General features: G+C 46.5%; 1 protein-coding gene across 18 annotated transcripts in view; it reads right to left on the reverse strand.

Moving 5' to 3' along the window:
* Positions 1–249: 249 nt before the first annotated feature.
* Positions 250–21,462, reverse strand: part of LOC139267034 (mucin-22-like) — a 120,809-nt gene continuing 99,596 nt past the window's right edge. For 10 of the 18 annotated variants that reach the window (XM_070884699.1, XM_070884703.1, XM_070884709.1 and 7 more), the window contains 9 exons: positions 21,018–21,113; positions 19,597–19,692; positions 18,873–18,956; positions 18,149–18,244; positions 12,878–12,973; positions 11,517–11,600; positions 10,350–10,445; positions 2,760–2,845; positions 250–1,374 (listed from right to left, as the gene is read on the reverse strand). In XM_070884699.1, the coding sequence (XP_070740800.1) occupies positions 1,240–1,374; positions 2,760–2,845; positions 10,350–10,445; positions 11,517–11,600; positions 12,878–12,973; positions 18,149–18,244; positions 18,873–18,956; positions 19,597–19,692; positions 21,018–21,113 (869 nt within the window). In that variant the 3' untranslated portion in view covers positions 250–1,239. The remainder of the gene's footprint in view (positions 1,375–2,759; positions 2,846–10,349; positions 10,446–11,516; positions 11,601–12,877; positions 12,974–18,148; positions 18,245–18,872; positions 18,957–19,596; positions 19,693–21,017; positions 21,114–21,462) is intronic. The other 8 variants (XM_070884714.1, XM_070884710.1, XM_070884704.1 and 5 more) reach the window with 6 other exon arrangements.

The following is a 21,462-nucleotide window of genomic DNA, read 5'->3' on the forward strand; positions in this document are numbered from 1 at the left end:
TATGTGCCTATGTAAGCCACTTGAGTGAAATGCATTAGCCAAGGTGATCGGAATACAATGTAGTCACACCAGGTGCTGGGAATGCGGGACAGGCCCACCGATTACAGTGACATCACATCTGATCCCAGCCATCACCAATCATTGAACAGCGATTGTTCCTGACGGTAAAAAGCACAGGTTTTTGAGATCAGCTGATCTAGCCATTCCTCCAAAATCAATACACTTCTTGAAACGTTCAGCTTAAGCGTTTGTAGATTTATTGAGCATACAGATCATGCAGTAACACTTAAACATACAATTAAAATATCGGGCTTACAAACACACCCGATGGTCAGGGGCTCAAATGTTTTAGAGTTCTGAGCCCAGTATTCAGGCACTACAAAACCCTTGCAATCCAAATCCTCATTCCCATCTGCCACTTTATTGATATCTTTCTAAGCTACAAGTTTCCTTGTCCGCATGTAAATCACTGGAAGCTATAACTGTCCTGACCACGGTCACACCATAGAATGGTGACCAGTGTGTACATTTTAGAACACTTCTGTTGACTGACATGGATGAAGATGCAAACCTTTGGCTTTCCACTTCTTCAGAAGTAAAACTCCCTATAAAGAGAATCTCATTGGAACTGCCCCTTACCAGCAACTTCGGTCAATAAAGCAGGCACCCTTATTAATTTTCACTCAACTCATGAGTTCGGTATAACTCTGTTAATTCATCAGCTTATCAAAACGTTTAGCGTTTGTCTCACATAACTGCTGTTCTACCAAAGTAAAACTTGACTTATAAGTCTATGTTTGAGTCTGTAAGGCCCACAGCTGTCTAACTGCCCCCACTCTAGAGAAGCCCCAATGAAAATTATGACATCTACCCAGAGGTTCTGCTTTTGCCAGGACTATCTGTTGCCCTTGCGTCTGTTATCAACACTGACAGCTCCCTGAAGCTCAGGGGCCTCTGCACAATGGTAGGTCTTTCCTGAAATTCCCTCATTGAGCAGGAGGGCACCTCACCCTGAAACAGGCCAGAGCTGTCTCAGTTCAATAGTCCACTGGTCACTACTTAAAAATGGGATGGTATTTCCCACAGCAAATGTTAAAAGCTCCCGCACCCTTGCAGTATGAAGAGGAACAATAGCAATACAAGAATAGCACACGTCTCGTTGGAGATTATCCCTTTGCTGAGAATTTCCTTGAATTAAACAAGGCGATGGCCAGGCAGAGCCGTAATCGAGCGAGGCTGTCAAACCATCGGGCTCACGGTCGTTGACTGACACAATCGGTCGCCTTCATTCGGGCAGAGGTCCACATCCGAGCACTCAATGTGCTCCACTTTGAAATTCTCGTTTGGACATTGATCCTGCATCATCAGCTTCAGCTGTATCAAAGATAGGGGAAAGTGTGAGTATTACAACAAAAGGTGGTAGTGCAGAGGGAGAGAGAGGTATAGAGAGAGAGGTATAGAGAGAGAGGTATAGAGACAGAGAGAGAGACAGAGAGAGACAGAGAGAGACAGAGAGAGACAGAGAGAGACAGAGAGAGAGAGACAGAGTGGAGATAAACAGTGACAGAGAGAGACAGACAGACAGACAGACAGACAGACAGACAGAGAGACAGAGAGACAGAGAGACAGAGAGAGAGCGAGAGAGAGACAGAGTGAGAGTGTGTGAGAGACACAGATAGTTGCAGAAAGAGAGACAGAGTCAGGGAGGGATGGAGAGAGAGACTGAGATAGAGATAGAGAGAGACAGACAGAGGGAGAGGGAGACAGAGACAAAGACAGAGAGATACAGTGTGTGAGAGAGAGAGACAGAATATGTGAGAAAAAGAGTGAGGCAGTGGCAGTGAGAGAAATACAGACACAGACAGAGTGAGAAAGAGAGAGAGAGAGAGAGAGAGAGAGAGAGTCAGACAGAGAGAAATACAATGAGCTGGAATGTGAGAGAAACAGGGAGAAAGACCAAGAGAGAAAGAGACAGAGGGAGAGAGATAGACAGAAAGAGTGATTAGAGAGAGACATAAAGAGAGAGATAGAGAGAGACAGAAAGATAGTGAGATAGAGACAGAGAGACCATAGCAGATATAAAGACAGTGGCAGAAAGAGAGAGGGCGACAGAGAGAGAGAGAGAGAGCGCGACAATGCAACAAAGAGAAATGAACCTACCTTAAGGAAGCCATTCCGTGCCAGGGAGCCTATTATACAGGAACAGGAGGAGGTCATTCAACTCCGAGAATGTTACACAGGAACAGGCCGGGGCCATTCAGCCCCTCAAGTATGCTAAAGAGGAACAAGAAGCAGCCATTCAGCCTCTCGAGCCTGTTACACAGGAACAGGAGGAGGCCCATTCAGCCCCTCGAGCCTGTTACACAGGAACAGGAGGAGGCCATTCAGCCCCTCGAGCCTGTTACACAGGAACAGGAAGAGGCCATTCTTCACCTTGAGTCTATTATACAGGAACAGGAGAAGGCCATTCAGCCCCTCGAGCCTGTTAAACAGGAATAGGTGTAGTCCATTCAGCATTTTGGGCCTGTTACGCAGGGGCAGGAGGAGACAATTCAGACTCCCATGTCTGCTACACAGGAACAGGAGGAGCCCATTCAGCCTCTCGAGCTGCTATTTATCACAGCTCCATGAATGGAGTGACGGGATGATATCTCCAGAGGGGAATTGCCGCTGGTTATACATCTGAGGTGAATTCAAACAGCGAGAGGGAGGATCTGGTGCGGCCCCGTTTTTACTCTCAGTGCCGCGCTGTTTCTCACCTTCTCGACAACCCTCTCCTTCGCCTCGTCATCCTCGAGCTTGGTCATCGAAGTGATCTGCACTTTAATCCGCCGTGTCTCAATACCTAAATACAACAGTCACACTTTCAAAATGTTAAACGGTGAGATTTCAGCGCAGGTCACTGTACGTATTTAGAATTCTTGTTGCCCTCTATTTCCTGCTCTCTTTCCTCTGTTTTTACATTCGCTCTTTCCTTCCCCTTTCTTTTATTCACTTTTCATCTCACCCCCTCTTGTCTCCATTCTACTCTCTCTGTATTTTAATTTGCAGCCTTCCTTTCTCTCATCACTTTTCATCTCCTTTTGTCCACTCTTATGTTCTTATGAAAAAGGAGCAAAGGGAGAATATAAATTATATAAGGAATAGTAGCAGGAGTAGGCCATTTGATCTTTGGTGCTTGCTCTGCCTTTCAGCAGGATCATGGCTGAGCTTCGATCTCATCTTCACCTTCCCGCACTATTCCCATATACCCTTGTTCCCTAAAAATAATCGACCTCGGTCTTGAATTTACTCAATGATCGAGCTCTCTCACATTTTCCCCATCTCTGTGAGAGAGAGCGAAAGATAGACATGGCGAGAGAGATAGAGAGACAGAGAGAGACAGTCAGAGAGAGAGAGTCCGAAAGACAGAGAGAGAAAATTTTCAAAGAGACAGAGAGTCAGTGATAGATAGACAGGCTGAAAGAGAGCTACAGACAGATAGAAAATTGATAGAGATAGAGAGACCAAGAGAAAGGGAGACAGATAGAGAGGGAGACTGAGACAGATAGATAGAGAGAGAGAGACAGACAGACAAGGCGAGAGAGACAAAGACAGAGAGAGAGAGAGGCAGAGGGAGACAGATAGAGAGAGAGAGAGAGAGACAAGGCGAGAGAGACACAAAGACAGAGATAGAGAGAGAGAGAGAGAGAGGCAGAGGGAGACAGATAGAGAGAGAGAGAGAGACAAGGCGAGAGAGACAAATACAGAGATACAGATAGAGAGAGAGAGAGAGAGAGAGAGACACAAGGTGAGAGACAAAGACAGAGATACAGAGAGAGAGAGAGACAAGGCGAGAGAGACAAAGACAGAGATAGAGAGAGAGAGAGGGAGACAGATAGAGAGAGAGAGAGAGAGAGAGAGAGACAAAGACAGAGATACAGAGAGAGAGAGAGAGAGGCAGAGGGAGACAGATAGAGAGAGAGAGAGAGACACAAGGCGAGAGAGACAAAGACAGAGATACAGAGAGAGAGAGAGAGGGAGACAGATAGAGAGAGAGAGAGAGAGAGAGACAAAGACAGAGATACAGAGAGAGGGGCAGAGGGAGACAAAAGGAGGCAGGAAGAGATAGAGATACAGAGAAATTGAAAGACAGGGAGAGAGAGAGAGAGACACGAAGACACAGACGGGACAGCGAGTGAGAGAAAGAAAGGGAGACAGATAAACAAATCGATTAAATCAGCGAGAATGAGGCGGACTTGTGATGGAAGCCTAGAAAAGATTTGTGAAGCAGCACGTTATATATTCTCCTGTTTTCCCTAATAGTTTTACACAGCGAATACAAGAGTCAGCAACTTATGTTTTGACAGTACCGAACTGGCAAAGCCAGTGACTTCGGAATTTGGTAAGTAGAAGCTGTACATAGTGAAATCTAATTTAACATTTTGATTTAAAGCTGGAACGGTAAAACTGTTGCCTGCCAGTGGGTTGATCGCAAAGAACGGCAAACTGAGTCAACGCTTGTAAATTGAACGTAGCTCTTAAGAGTATAAACGTCAACAGTTTTTCAGAGCACAGAGTGGTCTTCAGAGAGCTGTCTTAAAAAGAGTGCACTTAAACAGAGTGGTTGATTTGGGAATTTGGAAAGAGGGGGAATTCGGAGAAAGGGGGTGGCAAGGAAGTCTATTAATTAGAGGCATAGCAGGGCAGCTCACTCCCATGGAGTGCACATTCTGTGGCATGTGGGTAGTCCTGCACACTTCACACAGCCTGCATGACGCCTCCAGCTGTAGCAACTCGAGCTCCAGGTGGAGTCACTGCAGTACATCCACGAGCCTGAGATTTTCGTGGATAGCACATTTCAGGAGGCGGTCACCACGCAGCTTAAGAGTGTGCAGGCAAAGAGGTGGGTGACCACCAGAAAGAAGAGTACTAGGGGGGTTAGTGCAGGAGTCCCCCGAGTCCATCTCGCTCTCCAACCAGTACTCTGTTCTGAGTACCGGTGAGGGCGATGGTGGCTCTGGGGAGTACAGCCAGAGCCAAGTCCACGGCACCACGGGTGGCTCAGCTGCACAAGGGGGGTGTTGGAAGAAGAATGGAAGAGCAATAGTGGTAGGGGATTCAATAGTCAGGGTAGCAGGCAGGCGTTTCTGCAGCCGCAGGCGTGACTCCAGGATGGTATGTTGGCTCCCTGGTGCCAGGGTCAAGGATGTCACTGAGCGGCTGCAAGACATTGTGAGGGGAGAAGGAGAACAGCCAGAGGTTGTGGTCCATATCGGTACCAATGAAATAGTTAGAAAGAGGGATGATGTCCTGCAGGCAGAGTTCAAGGAGCTAGGAGAGAGATTAAAAAGCAGGACCTCAAAAGGTAGTAATCTCTGGATTACTGCTGGTATTACGTGCTAGTGAGTATAGAAATAGAGCAGATGAGTGCGTGGCTGGAGAGATGGTGCAGGAGGGAGGGCTTTAGAATCCTGAGGCACTGCGACTGTTTCTAGGGGAGGTGGGACCTGTACAAGCCGGATGGGTTGCACCTCAATAGAGCACCTCAGTATCCTTGCCCGAGGTTTTTCTCGAGCTGTTGCGAAGGGTTTAAACTAGCTTGGCAGGGGGATGGGAACCCGAGAATTGATTCAGTGGGGAGGGAAGCAGAGTTGGAATTTGATAGCAGAGAAATAGAAGTAGAAAGTGAATATGGAAGACAGAGGAAAAAAGGTCTGGAAAATAGACAACAGTTTGGCAATAGTAAATGTTATAAACTTTAATGCAAGGAGTTTAGGAAATAAGGCAGATGAACTGAGTGCACAGATTGACGTTTGGGAGTAAGATATTATAGCTATTACTGAGACATGGCTGAAAGAAGGGCAGGTATGGCAGCTCAACATTCGGTGATACAGGGTTTTCAGACGGGATAGAGAAGGGGGGTAAAAAAAAGGAGGGACAGTCGCAATATTGATTAAAAAAAGAATTACAGCTGTGAGGAGGGCTCATCAAACAAGGGCATTTGTATTGAATTAAAGAACAAAAAAAGGGGTGGGCACACTACTGGGCATGTACTATAGCCCCCCCAAGTAGTCAAATGGAGAATGAATAAATAAATATGTGGGAAAATTGCTGCGAAGTGCAAAAACTATAGAGCTGTAATAGTGGGGGATTTCAACTACCCTAATATTAACTGATGAAAAGGTAGTGTAAATGGTATAGAGGATGCAGAATTCCTAAAATGCATCCAGGAGCACTTCTTTCGCCAGTATGTAACAAGCCCAACAAGGGAGAGGACGGTTCTGGACATGGTTTTGGAGAGTGAAGAGGGGCAGGTGGAAGGGGTATCAGTGGGAGAGCATGTTGGTGCTGGTGATCATAATTCAGTAAGATTTAGGGTAGTTATGGAAAAAGACAAATGCGGACGAGATATAAAAGTTCTCAATTGCTGAGCTGAGATGGAATTTGGCCAAAGTGGATTGGAAACGGTTACTTGATGGTAAATCAGTGTCAGAGCAGTGGGAGGCATTCAAGCAGTAGATCCTGGGGGTACAGAGCAAGTTTGTTGCCTTAAAAAAGTAAAGATGGGGCTAACAAATTTAGAGCCCCCTGGCAAGGGACATACAGGGAATATAACTAAAAAAGGGAAGCTTATGACAGATATCGAGAACTCAACACTGCAAACACTCTGGAGGTCTATGAGAAGTGCAGGGGTGCAATTAAACATTTTATCCTGAAAGCAAAGAGCAAGCAAGAAAGAATGTTGGCAAGCAAAATCAATGAAAACGCAACGATGTGTTATAAATACATTAAGAGCAAGAGGATAACTAGAGAACAATTGGGGCCTATTAAAGACCATTAAGGAAATCTGTATGTGGAGGCAGAAGATGCGAGAAGGATTCTTAATGACTACTTTTCATCCATGTTCAAAAACAATTGAGGGCGATGCAGACTTTGCAATCAGGGAGAAGGAGTGTGAAATATCAGACGAGATAAACATAGCGAGAGAGGATGTATTGAGGGGCTTAGCAGCTTTGAAAGTGGATAATCCCTAGGCCCGGATAAAATGTATCCCAGGCCGTAAGAGAAGCAAAAGAGGAAATAGAAAAGGCTCTGACCATCATTTTCCAATCCTCGCCGGCTACAATGTGGTGCCAGAGGATTTGAGGACTGCTAATGTTGTACCTTTGTTTAAAAAGGGAGAAAGGGATCGACCGAGTAATTACAGGCCAGTCAGCCTAACATTATTGAAAATTATAGGAAAATTATTGAAAAAAATCATGAGGGACAGGATAAATCTTCATTTGGAAAGACATGGATTAATCAAAGACGATAAGTATGGATTTGTCAAGGGAAGATCGTGTCTGACTAATTGATTGAATGTTTCGAGGAGGTAACCAGGAGGGTCGATGAGGGCAGTGTGTATGATGTAATGTAAATGGATTTTAGCAAAACTTTTGATAAGGTCCCACATGGCAGACTGGTCATGGAGGTAATTGCACATGGGATCCAGGACAAAGTGGCAAGTTAGATCCAAAATTGTCTCGGAGACAGGAAGTCAACGCTAATGGTTGATGGGTGTTTTTTGTGACTGGAACGCTATATCCAGTGGCACACGGCAGGGCTCAGTGCTGGGTCCCTTGTTTTTTGTGGTATATTTCAATGACTTGGACTTTAATGTTGGGGGTATGATTAAGATGTTTGCAGATGACACTAAAATAGGCTGTGTGGTTGAAAATGAAGAAGAAAGTTGTAGACTGCAGGAAGATATCAATGTGCTGGTCAGGTGGGCAGAACACTGGCAAATGGAATTCAATCCGGATAAGTGTGAGGTAATGCATTTGAGGAGGTCTAAGGTGGTCTAAGAAGGCAAGGGAATACAAATTAAATGGTAGGACACTGAAAAGTGTAGCGGAACAAAGGGTTCTTGGAGTGCAGGTCCACTGATCCCTGAAGGTAGCAGGCCAGGTAGATAATGTGTTTAAGAAGTCATATGGAATACTTCCCGTTATTCATCGAGGCATGGAATACCAAGGAGGTTACGTGTGAACTGTAACTGGAATACTGTCTGCAGTTCTAGTCACCACATTACAAGAAATATATGATTGCACTGGAAAAGGTGCAAAGAAGATATACAAGAATGTTGCATGGACTGGAGAATTTTGGTTATGAGGAAAGATTGTAAATTCTGCGTCTGTTTTTTTTGGATTAGATAAGGCTGAGAATAGACCTTATTGAAGTGCATAAAATTATGAGGTGCCTGCATTGAGTGGATTGGAAGGACCTGTTTCCCTTGGCGGGGGAGCAACAACCAGGGGGTATAGATTTAAAATAATTAGGGGGAAGCTTAGAGGAGATAAATAGGGAATTTCTTCACCCAGAGAGTGGTGGGGTACTGGAACTCACTGCCTGTAAGGGTGGTGGAGGCAGAAACCTTCACCGCATCTAAAAGATACTTGGATGTGCACTTAAAGTGCCGTAACCCACAGGGTTACGGACCAAGAGCTGCAAAGTGGGATTAGGCTGGATAGCTCTTGGTCGGCCGGCTTGGACACGATGGGCCAAAATGGCCTCCAAAATGCTGTAACTCTCTATGATTCTATGCTTGATAGTGATGGCTATTCATACACAGACCTATGGCACACCTGTTTTGAGAGGCTCTGGCCTGATATATTTGCATCTGACTAAGACAGAGGGAGGGATTTAATTTCCCTGAATTGTTGAGAATCCAAAACGCTCTTCCCCTCAGCAGAAACCACCTGAGAGGTGGGAGATTGCTCAGGTGTGGGCAGTTTTCTCTGATGCCAAATCAGTCCCGGGGTCTGAGGGTTTGTTAAAGACAACATAAATTTTACTGCGATTCTGGCTGTTCGATGGACTGGAGAGAAGACAGGTGTCAGAGACAGAGAGAGGGTGATAAATAGAGAGAGGGGACATAAGAGTGAGTGACGAAAGGAGTGAGAGAAAGAGACAAAGAGGCAGATGGATAGAGACAGGAAAACAGAAAGAAACAGACAGAGAGAGATATATATAAATACAGAGTAAATGAACACGGGAGTGAGAGAGAACAATAGTGAAAGATAAATGGTTAGATTAGTGAGAGCAAAAAGGAGCAAAAGTTTACATGATTAAGAGATAATAACTTCACTCGATTTAGCCACTGCTTTGCATGTCCCTCTGTTACTACATCCCACTCGCCTCAGTCACTACAACCCACGCCCCTTAGTCACTATACCCCACTCCCCTCAGCACCTATTATGCAAAACCGCCAGTCATACATCCCCCTCCCCTCAGTCACTACATCCCAATGCCCTCAGTCACTATATTCCACTACTCTCTGTCAACACAATCCCACACACCTCAGTTACTACATCCCACTGCTTTGAACTCCTCATCCCACTCCTTCAGTCTCATTACCCAACTCGCGCAGGATTCCTCATCTCACTCCCCTCAGACTCCTCCTCCCACTCGAATCAGTCTGCTCATTCAACCCCACTCATAACACGTAACTCTATTCATAACACGTCCTTCAGTCTCCTCATCCCACTCACCTCAATCTAGGCATCTAATTTCCATCAGTCATTGCATTCAAATCTCCTCCGTCACCTCATCCCACGCCCATTACCTCTACATCCCCCTCACTGAGACTGGAGGAATCTGATGGATAGATGATTTGAGCAGTTATACTAGGCTAAGAGTTTGTGTAGAATGGACTCCACACTGCAGGTACCTGAGGCTGCAGACCTGCTGGGATAGAGGATGAACAGTCAGCGGTTCTCGAGTCGATTGTTCCTCGGGCCCATGTATATATTTATATTTATATATTGATAAGAAAGGAAGAGGGACATGGACAAGCATCAAACTGGTACTGGAGCCCAACGGATGTCCAACACGGGTCTTTATATAACCCAGAGTCTTCCAATTCCATTCCCCCTCAGTCATTAAAACCCCCGCCCCTTCAGACAAAGCTACACATTCTATTCAGTTACTACATACAATTTCACTCAGGCACCACATACCATTCCACTCAGGAACAACATCTCATTCACCTCTGTCACTTAGTCCCAGACATCCCAATGCACTCCATCAGTCTCTTTGGTCTACTGCCCTGAGATTCCTCATCCCACTCCCCTTAGTGTCCTCATTATAGCTTCACTGAGCCACCTCATTGCGCTCCCCTCAGTCTCCTCATTGCTCTCCCCACAGTTCACTCATCTCACTCTCCTCATCCCACTTCCCTCAGTCTTCTCATCACACTCCCACAGGTCTCCTCATCCCACTTCCCCCAGACACACCACACCTCTCCCCTCACTAAGAGACTTGATGAATCTCCAGATGAGGATTTCAGCAGTTGCACTGCATGAACAATCTGTGTCGAAGGCAGATACCTAAGGCTGCAGACTCCGATGGGATAGTGCATGAATGGTTAGCGGATTCGCTGGTCGATTGTTGCTCGGATCCGTGAGTTGAGTATGTATCTGGCTCTGTAATAAAGGAAGAGAGTCATGGTAGAGTGCAGATTGGAGAACCACAGAACAGATCATCTGGTTAGTACTAGAGCATGGATATTATCAGGCACTGCTCTTTATATAACCCAAAACCTTCCACCCCACTCGGCTCAGTCACTGCATCTCCATTCCCTCAGACACTGCTGCACATTCCAGTCAGGCACCACAACACATTTCCCTCAAGCATTACATTCCATTCACCTGTCTCACTTCACCGCAGTTGCCTCATGCATTCCCTCAGTCTCTTCATCCCGTATCCATCAGATTATTCATCCCACTCCGCTCAGGCTCCTCATCCCACTGCACTCAGTTGCCTCATACAACTCCAATCAGTCTCCGTGTCCTGCACCTCATGATCTGCTCATTTCACTCCCATCAGTAAATGACTGGATAAATCTCCGGGTCTGAGAATTTCATAAATTTCATTTGCTGAACAGTTTGTGTAGAATGGAACCCAAAAGCCGATACCCGAGGCTGCAGATCCCGCTGAGACATTGGATTAATGGTTAGTGTCTACTCGAGTCGATTGTTCCTCGGACTACTGAGATGTTGATCTCACTTCTTATTTAGTAAAGGAGCGAGGGTTCAGAGTGGAGAGCCCTATAACAGGTCATCAGGGTGGTACAGGAGCCCAGAGAATGTCAGAAACTTGTATTGATACAACCCCGAATCGTTCTATCCTATTCACCTCAGTCACGAGATCGCCCTCCCCTCAGATACTGCTACACATTCCACTCAGACACTACATCGCAGTCACCCCTGTCACTTCATCCCAGACCCCTTATGCACTCCCGCAATCAATTTGGACCACGTCCCTCAGATTCCAATCCCACTGCCCATAATATCAACATCCCACTCCCCTAAGTCTCTTCATCCCACTCACATCGGAAACTTCATCTCACTCCCCTCAGTCGCCCCATTCGAATCCCTTTAAACTCCTGGTCCCATACTCCTCAGTAAGAGACTGGATGTATCTCTGGAACTAAGGATTTCTGCAGTTACATTGTTTGAACAGTCTGTGTAGAATAGACTCCATAATTCAGATACCTGAGGTTGCAGTTCCCACTGGGATAGTGGATGAATGCTTAGTGGATTGTTCCTCATGCCCCGGAGTTGAGTACGCATTTGTCTCTGTAGTAAAGGAAGAGAGTTATGGTAGATTGAAGAGTGGAAAACAACAGGACAGGTCTTCAGGTTAGTACTGGAGCACGGATAATGAAGGCACTGCACTTTATATAACCCAGAATCTTACAATCCCATTCCCCTCAGTCACTACATCCCCCTTCCCTCACACACTGCTGCACATTCCAGTCAGGCACAACAAATCATTCCACTGAACCGCTACATCTCATTCACCTCTATCATTTATTCCCAGATGCCTCATGCACTCCCTCAGTCTCTTGAGCCCACTACAATCAGATTCCTCATCCCACTCCCCTCTGCCTCCTCATTCCAGAGCCCCACAGTCTCCTCATCCCACCCCCTCAGTGTACACCTCCAAGTCCTCTTTACTCCTCATCGCACTAACCGCATTTTAGATATTCCATGCACCTCAGTCTCCTCAGCCACAGCCCTCCGTCACCTCATCTCATTCCCTGCAGTCTCCTCATTCCACGCCCCAGTCTCTACTCTTCCCATTCCCTCAACAAAAGACTGGATAAATGTCTGGGACTGAGGATTTCAGAAGTTACATTTTGTGAGCAGTCTGCCTAGAATGGTCCCCAAAGACTGATACCTGAAACTGCAGTTCCCGCCGGGATAGTGGATGAATGGTCAGTGGATACCCGAGTCGATTGTTCCTCGGTCTCCTGACTTGTTGATGTCTCTTTGAATTTAATAAAGGAACTGGGGCATGCCAGAGTTCGGAGTGGAAAATCCCACAACAAGTCATCATGGTGGTACAAGAGCTCCATGAATGTTAGACACTAGTATTTATATAACCCAGAATCTTTCTATCCTATTCATCTTAGTAACTAAATCTCCCTCCCCTCAGACACTGCTGCAGATTCCACTCAGACACCACATCCCATTCCACTCAGACACCACATCCCATTCCACTCAGACACCACATCCCATTCCACTCAGACACCACATCCCATTCCACTCAGACACCACATCCCATTCCACTCAGACACGATATTCCATTCACCACTGTCACTTCAACCCAGACTCACTCCCCCAAACTCTCTGGCCCACTTCCCTCAGATTTGTAACCCCACTGCCCTCAGTCTCCTCATGCCACTCCCTTCATCCTCCACATTCCACTATGCTCAGCCTTCTCCTCCAATGCCCCACAAAGTCATCATCTCACTCCCCTCAGTACGAGACTGGATCAATCTCTGACTGAGGAATTCAGAAGTTACTTTGGGAGAACAATCTCTCTAGAAATGACGGCACAAGGCAAATACCTGAGGCTGCAGACCCCGCTGGGGTAGTGTATGAATGGCTGGTGGATTCCGGGGAAGATTGTTCCTCAGGCCCCTGAGTCGTGTATGTAACTGGTTCTGTAATAAAGGAAGAGTGTCATGGTAGAGTGCAGAGTGGAGAACAGCAGAACATATCATCCGGTTCGTATTAGAGGCCGGCTAATATCAGGCACTGCTCTTTATATAATCCAGAACCTTACAATCCCATTCCCCTCAGTCACTACAACTATTTTATTTGGAATCATGAAACAAGTGCTCCCTTATTAAAGGGGGCACTAAAACGACAAAGAAACAATTTAACTTTTTACTGTAAACTTAAACCAATTCAAACTTTGCCTCAGTCACTACATCCCACTTCCCTCAGAAACTGCAGCACATTCCAGTCAGGCACCAGAACTCATTCCACTCAGACACTACATCACATTCACCTCGGTCACTTCATCCCCGATGCCTCACGCTCTCCCTCGGACTATTTAGCCCACTACGCTCAGATTCCTAATCCCACTGCCCACAATATCAACATCCCACTCCCCTAAGTCTCTTCATCCCACTCACATCGGAAACTTCATCTCACTCCCCTCTGTCGCCCCATTCGAATCCCTTTAAACTCCTGATCCCATACTCCTCAGTAAGAGACTGGATGTATCTCTGGAACTAAGGATTTCTGCAGTTACATTGTTTGAACAGTCTGTGTAGAATAGACTCCATAATTCAGATACCGGAGGTTGCAGTTCCCGCTGGGATAGTGGATGAATGCTTAGTGGATTGTTCCTCATGCCCCTGAGTTAGAAACATAGAAACATAGAAAATAGGTGCAGGAGTAGGCCATTCACCCCTTCTAGCCTGCACCGCCATTCAATGAGTTCATGGCTGAACATGCAACTTCAGTACCCCCTTCCTGCTTTCTCACCATACCCCTTGATTCCCCCTAGTAGTAAGGACTTCATCTAACTCCTTTTTGAATATATTTAGTGAATTGGCCTCAACAACCTTCTGTGGTAGAGAATTCCACAGGTTCACCGCTCTCTGGGTGACGAAATTCCTCCTCATCTCGGTCCTAAATGGCTTACCCCTTATCCTTAGACTGTGTCCCCTGGTTCTGGACTTCCCCAACATTGGGAACATTCTTCCTGCATCTAACCTGTCTAATCCAGTCAGAATTTTAAACGTTTCTATGAGGTCCCCTCTCATTCTTCTGAACTCCAGTGAATACAAGCCCAGTTGATCCAATCTTTCTTGATAGGTCAGTCCCGCCACCCCGGGAATCAGTCTGGTGAACCTTCGCTGCACTCCCTCAATAGCAAGAATGTCCTTCCTCAGGTTAGGAGACCAAAACTGTACACAATACTCCAGGTGTGGCCTCACCAAGGCCCTGTACAACTGTAGCAACACCTCCCTGCCCCTGTACTCAAATCCCCTCGCTATGAAGGCCAACATGCCATTTGCTTTCTTAACCGCCTGCTGTACCTGCATGCCAACCTTCAATGACTGATGTACCATGACACCCAGATCTCTTTGCACCTCCCCTTTTCCTAATCTGTCACCATTCAAATAATAGTCTGTCTCTCTGTTTTTACCACCAAAGTGGATAACCACACATTTATCCACATTATACTTCATCTGCCATGCATTTGCCCACTCACCTAACCTATCCAAGTCGCTCTGCAGCCTCACAGCATCCTCCTCGCAGCTCACACTACCACCCAACTTAGTGTCATCCGCAAATTTGGAGATACTACATTTAATCCCCTCGTCTAAATAATTAATGTACAGTGTAAACAGCTGGGGCCCCAGCACAGAACCTTGCGGTACCCCACTAGTCACTGCCTGCCATTCTGAAAAGTCCCCATTTACTCCTACTCTTTGCTTCCTGTCTGACAACCAGTTCTCAATCCATGTCAGCACACTACCCCCAATCCCATGTGCTTTAACTTTGCACATTAATCTCTTGTGTGGGACCTTGTCGAAAGCCTTCTGAAAGTCCAAATATACCACATCAACTGGTTCTCCCTTGTCCACTCTACTGAAACATCCTCAAAAAATTCCAGAAGATTTGTCAAGCATGATTTCCCTTTCACAAATCCATGCTGACTTGGACCTATCATATCACCTCTTTCCAAATGCACTGCTATGACATCCTTAATTATTGATTCCATCATTTTACCCACTACCGATGTCAGGCTGACCGGTCTATAATTCCATGTTTTCTCTCTCCCTCCTTTTTTAAAAAGTGGGGTTACATTGGCTACCCTCCACTCCATAGGAACTGATCCAGAGTAAATGGAATGTTGGAAAATGACTGTCAATGCATCCGCTATTTCCAAGGCCACCTCCTTAAGTACTCTGGGATGCAGTCCATCAGGCCCTGGGGATTTATCGGCCTTCAATCCCATCAATTTTCCCAACACAATTTCCCGACTAATAAGGATTTCCCTCAGTAACTCCTCCTTACTAGACCCTCCGACCCTTTTTATATCCGGAAGGTTGTTTGTGTCCTCCTCAGTTAATACCGAACCAAAGTACTTGTTCAATTGGTCCGCCATTTCTTTGTTCCCCGTTATGACTTCCCCTGATTCTGACTGCAGGGGACCTAAGTTTGTCTTTACTAACCTTTTTCTCTTTACATATCTATAGAAACGTTTGCAATCCGCCTTAATGTTCCCTGCAAGCTTCTTCTCGTACTTCATTTTCCCTGCCCTAATCAAACCCTTTGTCCTCCTCTGCTGAGTTCTAAATTTCTCCCAGTCCCCGGGTTCGCTGCTATTTCTGGCCAATTTGTATGCCACTTCCTTGGCTTTAATACTATCCCTGATTTCCCTTGATAGCCACGGTTGAGCCACCTTCCCTTTTTTATTTTTACACCAGACAGGAATGTACAATTGTTGTAATTCATCCATGCGGTCTCTAAATGTCTGCCATTGCCCATCCACAGTCAACCCCTTAAGTATCATTCGCCAATCTATTCTAGCCAATTCACGCCTCATACCTTCAAAGTTACCCTTCTTTAAGTTCTGGACCACGGTCTCTGAATTAACTGTTTCATTCTCCATCCTAATGCAGAATTCCACCATATTATGGTCACTCTTCCCCAAGCGGCCTCGCACAACGAGATTACTAATTAATCCTCTCTCATTACACAACACCCAGTCTAAGATGGCCTCCCCCCTAGTTGGTTCCTCAACATATTGGTCTAAAAAACCATCCCTTATGCACTCCAGGAAATCCTCCTCCACCGTATTGCTTCCAGTTTGGTTAACCCAATCTATGTGCATATTAAAGTCATCCATTATAACTGCTGCACCTTTATTGCACGCACCCCTAATTTCATGTTTGATGCCCTCTCCAACATAACTACTACTGTTTGGAGGTCTGTACACAACTCCCACTAACGTTTTTTGCCCTTTGGTATTCTGCAGCTCTACCCATATAGATTCCACATCATCCAAGCTAATGTCCTTCCGAACTATTGCCTTAATTTCCTCTTTAACCAGCAATGCTACCCCACCTCCTTTTCCTTTTATTCTATCTTTCCTGAATGTTGAATACCCCTGGATGTTGAGTTCCCAGCCCTGATCATCCTGGAGCCACGTCTCCGTAATCCCAATCACATCATATTTGTTAACATCTATTTGCAGTTAATTCATCCACCTTATTGCGGATACTCCTTGCATTAAGACACAAAGCCTTCAGGCTTGTTTTATTAAACACCCTTTGTCCTTTTAGAATTTTGCTGTACAGTGGCCCTTTTTGTTCTGTGCCTTGGGTTTCTCTGCCCTCCACTTTTCCTCATCTCCTTTCTGTCTTTTGCTTTTGCCTCCTTTTTGTTTCCCTCTGTCTCCCTGCATTGGTTCCCATCCCCCTGCCATATTAGTTTAAATCCTCCCCAACAGCACTAGCAAACACTCCCCCTCGGACATTGGTTCCGGTCCTGCCCAGGTGCAGACCGTCCGGTTTGTACTGGTCCCACCTCCCCCAGAACTGGTTCCAATGCCCCAGGAATTTGAATCCCTCCCTGCTGCACCACTGCTCAAGCCACGTATTCATCTGCGCTATCCTGCGATTCCTACTCTGACTAACACGTGGCACTGGTAGCAATCCCGAGATTACTACTTTTGAGGTCCTACTTTTTAATTTAGCTCCTAGCTCCTTAAATTCGTCTCCTAGGACCTCATCCCTTTTTTTAACCTATGTCGTTGGTACCAATGTGCACCACGACAACTGGCTGTTCTCCCTCCCTTTTTAGAATGTCCTGCACCCGCTCCGAGACATCCTTGACCCATGCACCAGGGAGGCAACATACCATCCTGGAGTCTCGGTTGCGGCCGCAGAAACGCCTATCTATTCCCTTTACAATTGAATCCCCTATCACTATCGCTCTCCCACTCTTTTTTCTGCCCTCCTGTGCAACAGAGCTAGCCAGGGTGCCATGAACTTGGCTGCTGCTGCCCTCCGCTGATGAGTCATCCCCCTCAACAGTACCCAAAGCAGCGTATCTGTTTTGCAGGTTGAGTACGTATTTGTCTCTGTAGTAAAGGAAGAGAGTTTATGGTAGCTTGTAGAGCGGAAAACAACAGGACAGGTCTTCAGGTTAGTACTGGAGCATGGATAATGAATGCACTGCAATTTAGATAACCCAGAATCTTCCAATCCTATTTTCCCCTCAGACGCTGCATCCCCCTTCCCTCAGACACTCCTGCACATTACAGTCAGTCACCACAACTCATTCCACTCACCTCAGTCTCCTCATCCCACTCACCTCTCAGTCTCCTCATCCCACTCACCTCTCAGTCTCCTCATCCCACTCACCTCTCAGTCTCCTCATCCCACTCACCTCTCAGTCTCCTCATCCCACTCACCTCTCAGTCTCCTCATCCCACTCACCTCTCAGTCTCCTCATCCCACTCACCTCAGTCTCCTCCTCCCACTCACCTCAGTCTCCTCCTCCCACTCACCTCAGTCTCCTCAACCTGCCCCCATCGGTCTCCTCATCCAAACTCCCTCAGACACATCATCCCACTGCACGTAGTCTCCTCATCCAAACTCCCTCAGACACATCATCCCACTGCACGTAGACTCCTCATCCCAATTCCCTCTGGCACATCATCCCACTCCCCTCAGTCTCCTCATCCCAATTCCCTCAGACTCATCACCCCAATCAATGTAGTAACAGATTGATGAATCTCCAGGACTGAGGATTTCAGCAGTTGCACTGGGAGAACAATCTCTGTAGAAATGACGGCACAAGGCAAATACCTGAGGCTACAGACCCCGCTGGGGTAGTGTATGAATGGCTGGTGGATTCCGGGGAAGATTGTTCCTCAGGCCCCTGAGTTGGGTATGTAACTGGTTCTGTAATAAAGGAAGAGTGTCATGGTAGAGTGCAGAGTGGAGAACAACAGGTTCGTATTAGAGGCCGGGTAATATCAGGCACTGCTCTTTATATAATCCAGAACCTTCCAATCCCATTCCCCTCAGTCACTACAACTATTTTATTTGGTTCATAAAACAAGTGCTCCCTTATTAAAGGGGGCACTAAAACCGACAAAGAAACAATTTAACTTTTTACTGTAAACTTAAACCAATTCAAAATTTGCCTCAGTCACTACATCCCACTTCCCTCAGAAACTGCAGCACATTCCAGTCAGGCACCAGAACTCATTCCACTCAGACACTACATCACATTCACCTCGGTCACTTCATCCCCGATGCCTCACGCTCTCCCTCGGACTATTTAGCCCACTACGCTCAGATTCCTAATCCCACTGCCCACAATATCAACATCCCACTCCCCTAAGTCTCTTCATCCCACTCACATCGGAAACTTCATCTCACTCCCCTCTGTCGCCACATTCGAATCCCTTCAAACTCCTGATCCCATACTCCTCAGTAAGAGACTGGATGTATCTCTGGAACTAAGGATTTCTGCAGTTACATTGTTTGAAGCGTCTGTGTAGAATAGACTCCATAATTCAGATACCTGAGGTTGCAGTTCCCGCTGGGATAGTGGATGAATGCTTAGTGGATTGTTCCTCATGCCCCCGAGTTGAGTACGTATTTGTCTCTGTAGTAAAGGAAGAGAGTTATGGTAGCTTGAAGAGTGGAAAACAACAGGACAGATCTTCAGGTTAGTACTGGAGCATGGATAATGAAGGCACTGCACTTTATATAACCCAGAATCTTACAATCACATTCCCCTCAGACACTGCATCCCCCTTCCTCAGACACTGCTGCACATTACAGTCAGTCACCACAACTCATTCCACTCAGCAACTACATCCCACTCCTCTCAGTCACCTCATCCCACACCTCTCAGTCTCCTCATCCCACACCTCTCAGTCTCCTCATCCCACACCTCTCAGTCTCCTCATCCCACACCTCTCAGTCTCCTCATCCCACACCTCTCAGTCTCCTCATCCCACACCTCTCAGTCTACTCTTCACACTCACCTCAGTCTCCTCAACCTGCACCCATCGGTCTCCTCATCCAATCTCCCTCAGACACATCATCCCACTCCACTTGGTCTCCTCATCCCAATTCCCTCTGGCACATCATCCCACTCCCCTCAGTCTCCTCATACCAATTCCCTCGGACTCATCATCCCAATCAACGTAGTAAGAGATTGATGAATCTCCAGGACTGAGGATTTCAGCAGCTGCACTGGGTGAACAATGTGTGTGGAATGGTCTCCACAAGGCAGATACCTGCAGCTGCTGATCCCGCTGGGATAGTGGGTGAATGGTTATCATATTCAGGAGTCAATTGTTCATCAGGTCCTTGAGTTGGGTATGTATTAGTCTCTGTAATAACAGAAGAGAGTTATGGTAGATTGAAGAGTGGAGAACAACAGAACAGGGAAGAACAACAGAACAGGTCACCATGTCTGTACCAGAGCCTGGATAATATCAGGCACTGCTCTGTATAGAACCCAGAATCCTCCAATCCCATTCCCCTCGGTCACTACATCCCCCTTCCCTCACACACTGCTGCACATTCCAGTCAGACACCACAAATCATTCCACTGAACCGCTACATCTCATTCACCTCTATCATTTATTCCCAGATGCCTCACACACACCCTCAGTCTCTTGAGCCCACTACAATCAGATTCCTCATCCCACTCCCCTCTGCCTCCTCATTCCAGAGCTCCACAGTCTCCTCATCCCACCCCCTCAGTGTACACCTCCAAGTCCCCTTTACTCCTCATCGCACTAACCGCATTTTACATATTCCATGCACCTCAGTCTCCTCAGCCACAGCCCTCCGTCACCTCTTCTCATTCCCTGCAGTCTCCTCATTCCACGCCCCAGTCTCTACTCTTCCTATTCCCTCAACAAAAGACTGGACAAATGTCTGGGACTGAGGATTTCAGGAGTTATATTTTGTGAGCAGTCTGCCTAGAATGGTCCCCAAAGGCGGATACCTGAGGCTGCAGTTCCCGCCAGGATAGTGGATGAATGGTCAGCGGATACCCGAGTCGATTGTTCCTCGGTCTCCTGACTTGTTGATGTCTCTTTGAATTTAATAAAGGAACTGGGGCATGCCAGAGTTCGGAGTGGAAAATCCCATAACAAGTCATCATGGTGCTACAAGAGCTCCATGAATGTTAGACACTAGTATTTATATAACCCAGAATCTTTCTATCCTATTCATCTTAGTAACTAAATCTCCTCCCCTCAGACACTGCTGCAGATTCCACTCAGACACCACATCCCATTCCACTCAGGCACCACATCCCATTCCACTCAGACACCACATCCCATTCCACTCAGACACCACATCCCATTCCACTCAGACACCACATCCCATTCCACTCAGGCACCACATCCCATTCCACTCAGACACTATATTCCATTCACCACTGTCACTTCAACCCAGAACCCAGACTCACTCCCCCAAACTCTCTGGCCCACTTCCCTCAGATTTGTAACCCCACTGCCCTCAGTCTCCTCATGCCACTCCCTTCATCCTCCACATTCCACTATGCTCAGCCTTCTCCTCCAATGCCCCACAAAGTCATCATCTCACTCCCCTCAGTACGAGACTGGATCAATCTCTGACTGAGGAATTCAGAAGTTACTTTGGGAGAACAATCTCTGTAGAAATGACCGCACAAGGCAAATACCTGAGGCTACAGACCCCGCTGGGGTAGTGTATGAATGGCTGGTGGATTCCGGGGAAGATTGTTCCTCAGGGCCCTGAGTTGGGTATGTAACTGGTTCTGTAATAAAGGAAGAGTGTCATGGTAGAGTGCAGAGGGGAGAACAGCAGAACATATCATCAGGTTCGTATTAGAGGCCGGCTAATATCAGGCACTGCTCTTTATATAATCCAGAACCTTCCAATCCCATTCCCCTCAGTCACTACAACTATTTTATTTGGAATCATAAAACAAGTGCTCCCTTATTAAAGGGGGCACTAAAACCGACAAACAATTTAACTTTTTACTGTAAGCTTTGTTGTAGGAGGTAGGCACCTTTAGAATATACCAGAATACTAGGCATTAGGCACCTGCTAGATATATCAAAACTCACATAAGCTTAAAATGGACACACACATAAAATGGCTGC

This window comes from Pristiophorus japonicus, chromosome 7 (assembly GCF_044704955.1).
Source record: "Pristiophorus japonicus isolate sPriJap1 chromosome 7, sPriJap1.hap1, whole genome shotgun sequence".
Taxonomy (NCBI): Eukaryota; Metazoa; Chordata; class Chondrichthyes; family Pristiophoridae; genus Pristiophorus; species Pristiophorus japonicus.